Here is a 12,546-nt window from a genome sequence, read left to right as displayed (position 1 = left end):
GCCCTATCTAAAAAAAATTTTGCATCCCTGCAATGCGGTGACTAGTGATAAAGGTGGCCTAATAGATAATCTGAAAATAATACTGACGTGAAAACAATCATTTTCCCAGTTTCTATGGACTGGTAGAAGTCCATTCTAGGTTTCATGCAATGGGCCTTTGGACAATTCCCAAGCAAAGAGGCCACAAAATAGTACAAAACTTGCACCAGCCGGGAATCGAACCCGGGTCTGTACCGTGGCAGGGTACTATTCTACCACTAGACCACTGGTGCTTGTTGCTCCACTCCGCTCTAGCAGTAAAATGTTGTAAGTAGAGAAAAAAAACAAAAACAAAATTATGCAATTATGAATTACCGAAGCTAACCAACCCCTATGTGCTAAAACAATTGTCTGTTAAGCGTTTGGACAATTGGCAAAGCTTTTACAAATTGCTTGGCCACGAAAAGGAACCTTATCCTCAGATATATGGTGATTAAACATGGCAATCGCCTCCGTTTTGAAGATAGCTACTAAGGTGGTGCCCTTTAAACTTGACTACTTGCAGCTGATTAATATTTGTGATATGGGGTTTGCTTTTGCTTGTCACTGCATTTCCTTCTAATTAAATGCGTTCATCAACAACTGAAAGAGACTGACCACTCCAGTGCAATCCCCTTCATTGCTAACCAATCGAATAGGGTAGATACAAGTAATGGGCAATTGAGAACAACACACCTTGAAGCAGCGATTCAAAAGGGGATCTGAGCAACTCAACTTACATCTTCCAACTATCCCATTATCTGATACGCCCTGCTATGTCTAGTTGATCCACATGTACCGGTCCATGACTGTGCACTAGTTTCACCCCCAAACAATACATTCATTTTAGTTGATATTTTTGGTTTTTTTGTTATTTGTTTTTTATTTTAAGTTATTTTTTAAATATTTTTTTTTTATTATCATTAATTTTTTACAAAAAGCAAAACCCTAAAGCATTTATCAAACAAATCCGAAATTAATAGTACATTTGTATTAATATTGCTACGTTTCAAAATGAGGAAATTAAAGTGCAAAGTTTTTCAAACAATTTAATAAAATGATCTCATTATGTATGAAAAAACATATGCTAGTTAGCATGATCATTATATTTGCGGTATAGACGATGCCAAATTATATACTTGACATGGAAAAAGTGGATGCGTAGACATCTTAATATATAGTTAGATAAAGAGATGAACTGCCACTTTGTAAATAATGTGATCCTCAATTTGATTTATGGGAAATACTCTCTTATTTTATTAAATTAATAAATATTTATTAATATTTTATCACGATTTAAATAAAAACTACTCAGCGTACGCCATAAGGCAGAGATTTTCCTTCATTTTTGTTGCTAATATTACCAAATAATTAGACAAATGAAAATAAACGACATCGGCGGGGATAGCTCAGTTGGGAGAGCGTCAGACTGAAGATCTGAAGGTCGCGAGTTCGATCCACGCTCACCGCATTTAGAGTTTTCAAACTTTACTCAGGCCCTCTTTCCGGCACATATCCAATGATGGGTTTCACTTTCACCATGTATCTATTGGGTTGCCCGTATGAATAGATGAAAACCTTACTAGGGCTCCCTTTCCAGCCCATATCCAATGGGCTCTCTGGGTTTCGCTTTATTGAGCTTTTTGAACAAAAATATAAGGGCAAACAGGACCTGGTTTTCGTGGAATTATGTCCACGGTACCCTGCCCCTGCTTTAGTTAGAATCCTGCTCCTAAACCATGACTCGTTAAGAACTTATTTGCCCAGAATTCTTGGTGGGATATCGTGAGTACCTACACCACCATGTTATATATTCATTTAAATTCCATATCATCTGAATTATGCTCAAGGATCTCAAAGTTTTATCATATGACTAATGCAAGTTACATGATCATAGATTGCAGTAAAACAGAAAGATAACCCTTCTCTTAACTTTCCTTCTCAATCTTTTTTCGCACTGTCTTAGAGGTGATATTTGTGATTCACTATACAAGAATTGAGATTGAGACAAGTCTAAAATGAAGCTGTTAAAATGAATGGCAACTTTGATATATATACACATCAAAATTCCAAAGTGTCATCGGCGAAAGAAGTTCCACCTGCTTATGGGTTATCGATTCCCCGTCAAGAAACTATCAAGACTCCAGAAATATGTCAGGATTTGTGTTCCACAATATAGGCTGCCTTAATGGAAATCAGGTTACATCTCATGCTTGGACCATTTCCTAGCTTGGGAAAGATATTGACATGATAAGGAACAAGTATGGAAACCGAGTCAAATTCAAATCTGAAAACAGGTAACCAATCTGACGGCCAGAAAACATTTCTTTTTATCCACTTTCACACCATTTCTGAATATTCTAATTCCATGAAATAAGACTTTGACAAGAATAGTTTCAAAATTGTAATGCTTTTAATTGATCCTATTCTTGATGTATAAAGAGTACTAATGACCTACAAAGCCAAAGAATTATATTCTATAAAAGGCACATTTATACCTTACCAAATCAAAGAAAAACAATGGACTTACTATACAAAATAGATACTGTAAACTAGTTATCTCTCTGGGTAGCAGGTTAGCTGATTTTTCCAGCTCCACCACAAGAGAGAAATTAGGATAAAACATCTATCCAGCTCCGTGAGTGGAGAGAAACAATGAATTTTCTGTTACTTGCTTCCCTTGAGCTTGTAGTTTCCCAAGTTTTGTCTTGTCAAGTCTTGCTCTTCGAGCAAATTCTTGGATCTTGCGGTCATGCTCTTTAAGCATCTGATCAACATTGTCGGATGGAGCAAGCAATGGACCAGAGACATAAATTTTGTTTCCCCTAGGACCACGACCATGCTGAAGAATAGAATTCATAAGAGTGCAGGTTTTAGAATAGATGATCAGTTAAACAAAAGCCAGTTCGAAGGCTGCTCTTAAGGCATGAATGCTCAAAAGGAAAAAATTCATCTGGACCACAAAAATTTTGAAGTCTAAAGGGGAACCCATGCCTACTGATATGAAAGGCAAAAACATTACTAGGAAAATGGGAAAAATCAGCAACTTTGATCTAGTTGATTATGCAGTGGCTTCTACCAAAATATATATTGTTGTCAATGATAAATGTTGGTTTTATATGCTGGACTGATTTGTATCTATGGCCTCCATTTAAAATAAAAAATAAAACCAAGAAACTAACCAGACTTGATTCCTTAATGCAGGCTCTTCCACCTCCTGTCTGGGGAGACTCTGCAGTCTTTGGTATATGACGTCTGACATTCTGTTTTCCTGCAGACTCTAATTCATTAAATGATCTCTGAGACCTGCCCACTTGGTTTACTGCTTCTAGAGTCAAAGGTCCAGGTTTCTCTCTGTGATCTTCGGAAGCCAAAGTTCTAGTAGCTACTAAACCAGATAATTTTGATAAGTTGGCTCTGGATGAAACCATATGAAGATCATCATGTTCCTTCCCAGACTTCCCAAATACAGTGCCATGGACCAACGGACCTGAATGTGAAATTTTCTTTCCATTGTACTCTAAGAAATCTCTACTTCCTTCTTTTGCAGCATGTGTCTGTTTAGGAGGATCATTAAGAAAACCAGAAATGGCATCTGCTTTACGAGAGTTGAACATCTCACTCCTGCTCTTGAAATTAGGATGAGGTTGTCTTCGCTGTAATTAGAGGGGGAAAGTTGAATATTGTTAGCTATAGAGAAGCAAGAGGGAAAGGCACAAGGGAAGAAATAAGAAACATCCCAGTCCATAGGTTCTGCACATAACAACAGTTCTATGGTGCTATTGTGTAAAGTAGCATATTAGAAGAAAAAGAGCCAGAGAAAAGCAAATTTACAACCATATAAACACATAGATGAAAGAAAACGAGAAACTTAAAAATCCAATCACATTTGATCCCAAAAGTATTGTGTTAGTGCATATCTCAAGTGATTAAAAAAGTGTTAAAAGAACAGCAATTTCTGGCATTTGCCCATATAAGATTGCCTATGACCCTTTTTCACATGTAACTCTGTGAGCCGCATTTCTCCACCTTGACAAATATGCACTTAATACCATAAAGAAAGACAGACATTGATAGATTCATTCTGCAAATCTCTTTACAACATTTGAGTATACTGACAAACACAAAAGAGAAGCCCAATTTTCTTTCCTCCTGTCCTTACTGGAAAGCACAAAAATGACTGAAAACAAGATTTAAATACTTGAATTTTTTTTTTAATTTACATCTCAAATTTATAATCCTTTATTAACAAAAGAAGCTTCACAAAACAATGGCATCTAGCTTCTTATAACTAGCATTTGAATGAATTCCCATCTGATCTTTTTCTTAAGAAACTAAAATTTACCTGCATTGATGTGGCCAGCTCAGTATTAGAATTGGATGTTGGTATTGCAAGTGATTCCTTCTGTCCCCTTCTTTCCATGTCAACCCTTGAACCCCTGCTCCCAACTGCTCTTTGCCTAAAGGGAATCCAAGAAGAGGTTAATCTTATGAACACTTTTTAATAGGAAATAAGCCTCTCCTTGGCTTAAATTATGAAAATAGAAAGGTGTCATTACAAGTCCACAGGAAAAAAAGAGAAAGAGAGAGAGAGAAACACTTTAGGCCATAAAACCCAAAAACTTCTAAGGCAACAAACAAAAGCAGTCGCTTTTCAAAAAAATAAAAAATCAAAACTGCCCCATCATATTGAAGAAATGCAATTCATATTATGAATACATTTCAACTTCAAAGATCTTGGTACATTTCACCACCTATCAAGGTTCAATCATTAATTTATAATTAACAACATTAGAATTATCAGATAACAACATAGGTGCCAAAATAGATAATAAGATAGAGAAGTAATTATACCAAAAATAAAATATAAACCATGCTGATTCTTGAAGCTGATAAGAATCAATTTTAACATGTACCTTCTAGCTTCTTCATCCCGAAGCTTAGCATCAATCTCCTTGCTAGGAGGATATTTGGGTAAACTTGAAGGATCACAAGCAAGAGGTTCAGTTTTAAAGAACTGACAAGAATGGCAGAGAAAAGAAAAGAATCAGTGAAACTTGATAATAGCCAATAGGACCATAAAGGAATAACTCAAGTTATCCATGAGAAATTAAAGAATTGATGACTCAACAGCAGCTAAAAACGAGTTAATGTAGTTAAAGTAATAGTTAAAGAATCATTTTCATGGTTGCAACACATCCATCTCTGTTGTGCTCAGAAAACTGCCTTGAAAGTTATGAAGAAAACAGTTTTAACTCCACTATTTTGGAAAGAGGACAGTAAAATGATACTGATAGACTCCAAGCTATTAAGTCCATGCAAGAAAAAAGGGAAAAAGCACACAGCATTTCATCTTAATAAATAAATGCATTGGTGATGATTGATCACATTGTGCATACCTCACTCTTCAGAGCAAAAGCTGCAGTTCTTCGATGAACAGGATCTATGGAAAGCAAGGTCTCCATGAGACTCACAGCAAGAGAGGGAAAGTCTTTAAATGTTTCAGCAACACATCGTCTATATGGGTGTAGAGGCTTGAACACTGTCGAATGAGGTAATTTAGCTCTTTTCCAGTATTCCTCAGATGGTGAGCCGCATAGCTTAAAAATCTTATGTAATTGCTCAACCTACAAGCCACAGGAAATTAAATTCTTATCTGCCATGTACTCAAAAAAAAAAAAAGAGCATACGACTAAAATGCTTACTTTGAGAACATAAATAAAAACGAATTTATACAAATGTGCACATCAGCACATGGAAAGGAGATAATTTCACCTTAGGAGAATTTGGGGTTTACAAATCATATTGCTTCTTGATGGAAGAATGGTATGCAAGCACACTACAAAACATGTTTCATTCCAAACAATCATACACGAAAACCATTTTAACATATACAAACTGCCTTTTTGTTTGCAAAGGTCACTTCAGCTTCAGCAACTTTACAATGGTTTAAACACAAAGATTACCAGTTTAGTCAAATCAAGTTCAAAGTAAACACAAATTAACAAAACAAAATCAATTATTAGAAAACAATCACAATCACAGAGAGATAACATTTAAATATTCCTTTAGTCACATGACATTCAAACTCCAAAAAACCTTCAGCATCAATATAAGAATGCAGTACACAAAATTTCAGTAAAATTGTCTGCTCAAGGCAAAATCTAGTATTTGATTAGATCATCTAGCAATTTCCATAGTATTTCTTTTTACCCTCACAATCCCGAGCTAACGCTAGGAAGTTGTGGTCATCTTTTTCCTCAAATATTTTCTCTAAGAATAATGACAATCATTATATTGATAGTAAAGAACATAAATCAGCTAGGCTCTTGAACCTGGTACCTCTGTTTTCCCAGGCAAAATAGGTTTGCCAGAATATAGTTCCCCAAGTATGCAACCAGCACTCCATAAATCTATTGCAACCCCATAATGTGAAGCTCCTAACAAAAGTTCTGGTGGTCGATACCAAAGAGTCACCACACGGCTGGTCATTGGAACACTATCATGAGGATCGAAAGAACATGCTAATCCAAAATCCGCAATCTTTAAGATTCCATTACTGTCAATGAGAAGATTTGAACCCTTTATGTCACGATGAAGGACACCATTGCTGTGACAATGATCAAGTCCACTTAGAAGTTGCTGCATGTAGCATTTAATCTGGCCCAAAATGGAACGAAAGTTATGAATACACAAACACTAAAAATAAAGAAATGTACAAGAACAGACAACCTAATAAATTGCAAAATAAAGGTGAGCAGGAAACCACTGCACCAGGTTGCATCTAGATACTGCTGTATTAAGAGACAATGTTAAACGGCAGCCTACAATAACTACAAAAACCATTATAAGATTACCTGAGGCTCTGGAAACTTGATCCCAGGAAGTGATGCAAGTCCCACGAGATCATGTTCCATATATTCAAAAACAAGGTATAAGCTGCATGACATTGGGGATGTGATCAAGCCTTCAAGTTTAATAACATTTGGATGATCAAGTCTTCGTAAAAGCATAATCTCCCTTGCCATAAACTTCACACTCTCAGGATCATGATTATCAAACCGCACTTTTTTCAGAGCCACAAGTTTATTGTGAATGACATCACGAGCCTTATACACACTACTATAAGTTCCTTGGCCAATCTGCAAGAATGAAATACTATCAAGCAAGACAAATGAAGGAAAATGAGAATATCAACATGGAAAATAGAATTCATATAGATACATAATAAGATGAGTTTCTGTGTCAAACTAAATCAGTAAAGCATCATGGACCCTACTACAAAATACAAGATCTTCAAAGATGTGTAATTAGTTTACAGGGGAAAATGGGTAAACTAATAGACTAGATCTTTGTTCATTTATTCACCAAGAAAATAAACAAAAGATCTTGCTTGTTGGAACTAATTACTCTGGTATAAAGGTTCCAAGTCGTTGTGTCCCAAATTAGTTACTACACTTGTCTGCAGAAGAGAGCTGTGCGTATTTTAGAAATCAGGGAAATTATAGAATAAATATGCACTATTCACGCAAAAAAAAAAAAACCAAGTGACAGAGTGAAACTGATGTCAGTTTAAATAATAAACTAGGCCAAAGATTAAGCAAATATAAAGCATAATTCTCTGAACAAAATCATCTTTGAAGAGTTGCAGTCACTTCATTATCTTAGCAGTATATGACGCGCATTAAAAACGCTTTAAAGTAAATGTAATAGGGGATTGAGCTACGTAAGAAAGCCTACTTTATCCAACTTCTCAAAAGTATTGGCACGTCGTGGTATCCATCCCTTGATAGCTTCACCTGCCACAGCAACAAGCCAAGAAGGCCACCCTGCAGCAACCTGCTCTCCTTCTATGCTATTCAGCACCCTTCCTGAACCTGGATTATGACCAGCAATTGTAACGTCACACTTCTCCACCTTATTTTTCTCAATCATCTCAAACTTATCAATGATCTTCTTCTTCTCAACCTGATCGTTATAACAAAAACGATTGGAACCACTCGTTTTCTTATCGATCAACAAGACTTTCACATCACCGCCATCATATTCCTTTGATCGAACAGCCTGCTCTCTTCTTGATGAATTAGCTCGTGGAACAAGCTTATCTAATGACCCCTTTCGCGTCAACCTCTCTTTGTGATTCTCACGGCTATCTTCAACAGCCGCAGACTTAGAGCTCATGCAACCCATGTCTTCTATATATTGTATATATAATTACAATCACCAACAGGGCAACAACAAATAACCTCCCTATCAATCTAGCTAACTCTAACCTTTCTTATCAATCTTGCCAAAGAATTCGAAAACTCTCTACATCCAATCCATCAAAATTGAAGAATTTGGACTACACGACCGATAGAAATCCAAGCTTTATCTTAAATTCTTTTGAACAATTCAAAGTCACCCCTCAAGACCCAAGGTTTCCAAATTAGAGTATGCTACAAGTAACGTTGATATTGGACCTCCAAAACAGATAAAGATGACTCCAACCCAAGAAACAATCAAAACCCAGAAATATTACAGAAGATTATAACACTGGGAAACAAATTCGTAGTACCTGGATATCTGTCACGAGGTTGAAAGTTGAGAAACAGAGAGACAGAAAAGAGAGAGAGAGAGAGAGAGAGCTTTAATTAATCGCCAAGGAAACTGTGGCTCTGTTTGATTTTTGATAAACGCGTACACATAAACATGTAAGAGATATATAATATTAATAAATAATGAAAATTTTGAATACTTAAAAATATCAATACTATTCATATATAGACAGAGACGGCCTCTGCCGGCTCTGGCTCAGTCAACAGAAACCACTCTCTCGTTCTCTTTCTAAACTGAAGGTGTTTCCAATTGTTTTTCCTGGGTTTTTATATATATATATACATTTAATTAAAGCGATAAATAGAGAGACTGGAAACAGTTAAAAAGTGGACTTGGGATGGAAAAGGAGAGGAAAGGGGACGTGTTGTTTGGATGAGTGGGTTTGTTTTGGTGTTTGAATGTTGCATTTAACGCGTTATGATTTTGACAACTATATATTGTCTGGTTTTTTCCTTGATGGCCTACCACCATTTTATAACGTTACTTCAATTTCTTTTTTTTTTTACTATTAAAACCCCTATATCCTTGAAGCTCTTAAATTCTTTTGGGGTACTTAAGGGTTTCTTTTCATTTCTTTTTTCTTTAAAAAAAAAAAGGGAAAAACAATGTAAACTCAATATAGTATTATTATCCTACACAAGTTTCAAAGGTCAAAGCTTCAATGCGTCATGGTATTTGCACTCAATTGACTGTTGAAATGTGCATTAGCTTTCATCTCCTTGTGGTTTCCCTTTGTTTGAATAATCCATTAAAGAATATTACTAATCTTCCAAAGAATTAGTTGTTCTTAGATAAGCTCAAAGAATGATTCTTTTTTAAAATATTTTATCACTTTTTTCCCTTTCTTTTACTACATTAGTTGGCATCCATAGACTATCACCCATATCGTCTATGTGTATTATTTGCATGTGAATTTTTTTTTAAAAAAAATATATATATATGAACAAATCTATTGCCATTGCATGGGCTGATTGGGTCCATACTATTCCTCTTTGACCTATCATCCTCCAACCAAAATGAGGTGGCGCAAACCCACTCGTCCACATCAAATATCAGGCCCAATAACAGAAAAATGAGAAAATAATAATAATAACATTCAATGGTTAAAATATAAGCTTTAATTAAGCCTAAAAAATATAGATGATTAGGGACCACCGACCACCAAAACAATAAAAACCATTGATGCGTCGTGTTCCATAAAACATCACCTAAATTTGCAAAAGGATTAAAACCGACACAGATTTCAACCGTGAGCTTTGGACATGTCCTTTTGAAACTTAACAAACCCATGGTTTTTCTACCTAAGTAGATGCAAGCCTTGAGTGCTGGGCTAAATTAAATAAATAGGCAGCTAAGCTGCATTTATAAACCTATTTTTATGGCTTCTTGGTGGAAGATTTGGAGCTGACGTAGTTGAGAATGAGAAAAAGGATGTGTTGCTGTTACTACTTCCAACTGTATGAGAAAGAAGACTGTGCACCCAAACAATCTGGTTGAATTAAATAGGATTAAGATGTATCATATGTTATCTTTATTACCGTTTATGTTTAATGTGATTTTTACAAGTTAGCTAATTGTCTTTAAAACCATCCATGTGATAATAAAAAGGGTAGCTTTTCTTCTCTTTTAAGGTGAACGGTGAGTGGTCGTGGAGAGAAGAACGATGCCGGTCTTCAAATCCACGTTTGTTTGATTGGGAAAGATATATAATGAGGGAAGGAATAAAAAATACTAATTGTAAGACAAAAAATACTACTTTTTAAGTATATATATTTGCTTTTATTTGTACTTGAACGTTTGAATATTTAATTTATTCATTGATGTATGATTCAAGTTTAAAGAGTAAAATTCAAATTTCTCTACTCTCAATTAAAAAAATAATATTTACCCTCATTTCATAACAAACAAATACAAAAAAAAAAGAAAATAATAATTACATTTTACAATTGCTTATCTTGTCATAAAAACGAAAGTATCGTTCAACCATAATTAATCATTCTTATTTATAATTCATTGGATAAATAACCACCAGGAAAAATAAAATGATTAAAATATCTCATTTTTTATTAAATTAATATTAATCAATAAAATAAAAACTTGTAAAGTTTTTGAAAATAAAGTTACTCATAAAAATAACGAAAATAAACACAGGGTAATTAAATGTCAAATTTTAAATATAAAGAGACAAATTTATTTTACCTCAAATCGAAAAGAATTTTTCTACAAGTTACCCTAATTAATTTCATTTTCTTCAATTTTCCTACTTCTTTATTTTCCTTCTCCCACACACTAGTATACTCTAACTAGTTTCTTCCCCTTTGGTTGATGCCTTTTTATTTTGTTTTTTTAATTTTACTATTTATTTATTTATTTTTACAAAAAGAATAAAAAATTTCAACTAAATAAAATTAAATTCAATTTCCAGAATTGGGTAAAATGGATCAGTGTGGATTTTACGTTAGACCTTAATATTGGACTAGCTAGGTAGTTAAATTTTGCTCTTTGAAAGATAGGATTTTTGCCGAGTCCTCACACCTCAGACTTACAAGGAAAAGCATTTCTTTCCATTCTCCGTTTCTCACTCCTTCGAATGGGTGATGTACCTCTTAGGTATACGCAGGTGGATACTCCCTCTTGTTCAACGACTTCTTTTAATTAATTAATTTTCCAAAGATAAATTATTTACTCATTCTCACCATTAAATTAAAAGCATATAGTCTGAAAAGTAATTTTATTACTTCTTACTATTACATAATTAATTTCCTGGAAAGTAAAAACTGATAAAAGAATAAAAATGAAAAAGTGAAAAAGGACTTATTTGATTTAATTTATTAATTTTATATGTTAGACTAATATAATGGGCGACAATCGACAATGAGCCGTCTTTACGTGGACAATACGCGGAAATAGAAAAAGAAATGGGGCCCTTTTGAGAAATCAAAGTGTCTGGGCCGCATCGTGAATTTGCTAGCAATTGTTTGGATTTTTAATTTTGAAATTTGAAAATTGAAGACAGCCGAAAACATTGATGTTTCAAGTACCGGCAAAGCAGGTCGTACGTCAATCCAACATCAAGTGGACCGTTGACATTTTGAGTTTCTTTGCTTATGGCTTTGTGAATTTCACACCGCCAAACATTTTCCTTTTCTCACTATTTATTTACTCACCTTTTTATTGTTATTATTATTATTATTGGATCTTCTGTTTACAACGTACAGTTGCAACCCATGACCCAATTTTACCTTTAAAATCTAATGGGTGGTAAATAAGAATTGATAAATGTAAAAAGATTAAAGTCTGATTTTGATTTTTGTATTGTATTATTTTATTGACCTCATAAAAAAATGCACCTTACTTTTAGTTTGCACTTGTTTCTTCTTCTTTTTTTTGGTCCATTGCAATTATCGATTCCACCAAGTATTTCCGAAAGTTATTGACCAAAACCTTTTACTGGTTCATAGAGGTTAGAAGGTAATCTTGGATGTTTCTCCTTTTTTTTTTAATCTGAGAAGCTTCTATTTTCATCAAAACAATATTTGTCATAGGTTTTTAATGCCTATTACTTATTAAAATAATGTGAAAAGTGACAAATTAAATCAGATATAGTCAGAAAGATGAAATCAAGGTAGATGTCAAAATCAAAAGTAGAACCAACCTCTAAATTAAAGAAAAATGAAAAAGGAGAAAGAGCAATGATGGTAAAATATAGGTAATGGTAATCTTTTATAAAAACAAAAATGGTACAAATAATCTTAATCCCTAATGGAGACATCTGATGGGTTTGAATAACCCCAAAGTTTGATTTTCAACAAACCCAACCCCAGTCAAAAATTCAGGCTGTTGGACTAGAACAGGCCCAACCAGGCAAAAAGTGATGAATGCAATTGGAAAATAGGATTAGCCCCAAGGAAAAGTGAGGAATTTGCCTAG

The 12,546-nt window shown here is 34.4% G+C and overlaps 1 protein-coding gene and 2 non-coding genes across 4 annotated transcripts; 1 reads left to right on the top strand and 2 right to left on the bottom strand.

Annotated features, from left to right (window-relative positions):
• Window positions 202-272, bottom strand: TRNAG-GCC. The gene has a single exon. It is a non-coding gene; the product is annotated as a tRNA-Gly (tRNA).
• Window positions 1,417-1,489, top strand: TRNAF-GAA. Its single transcript has one exon. It is a non-coding gene; the product is annotated as a tRNA-Phe (tRNA).
• On the bottom strand, window positions 2,326-8,858 carry LOC18608719 (probable serine/threonine-protein kinase At1g54610). 2 transcript variants are annotated; one of them, XM_007043546.2, is made up of 8 exons: window positions 7,759-8,858; window positions 6,876-7,160; window positions 6,361-6,678; window positions 5,418-5,645; window positions 4,935-5,035; window positions 4,364-4,478; window positions 3,201-3,674; window positions 2,326-2,860 (listed from the first exon to the last, which is right to left on the bottom strand). In XM_007043546.2, exons 1-8 carry the CDS (start codon window positions 8,206-8,208, stop codon window positions 2,645-2,647), a joined length of 2,187 nt encoding a protein of 728 aa, XP_007043608.2. In that variant the 5' UTR covers window positions 8,209-8,858; the 3' UTR covers window positions 2,326-2,644. The 2 variants fall into 2 exon arrangements, with proteins under 2 accessions (XP_007043608.2, XP_017971514.1); XM_018116025.1 differs by having other exon boundaries at window positions 8,576-8,635.

The sequence above is a fragment of the Theobroma cacao genome, chromosome 2, assembly GCF_000208745.1.
Source record: "Theobroma cacao cultivar B97-61/B2 chromosome 2, Criollo_cocoa_genome_V2, whole genome shotgun sequence".
NCBI classification, from domain to species: Eukaryota; Viridiplantae; Streptophyta; class Magnoliopsida; order Malvales; family Malvaceae; genus Theobroma; species Theobroma cacao.
This window is presented reverse-complemented; position numbering and strand designations above follow the sequence as displayed.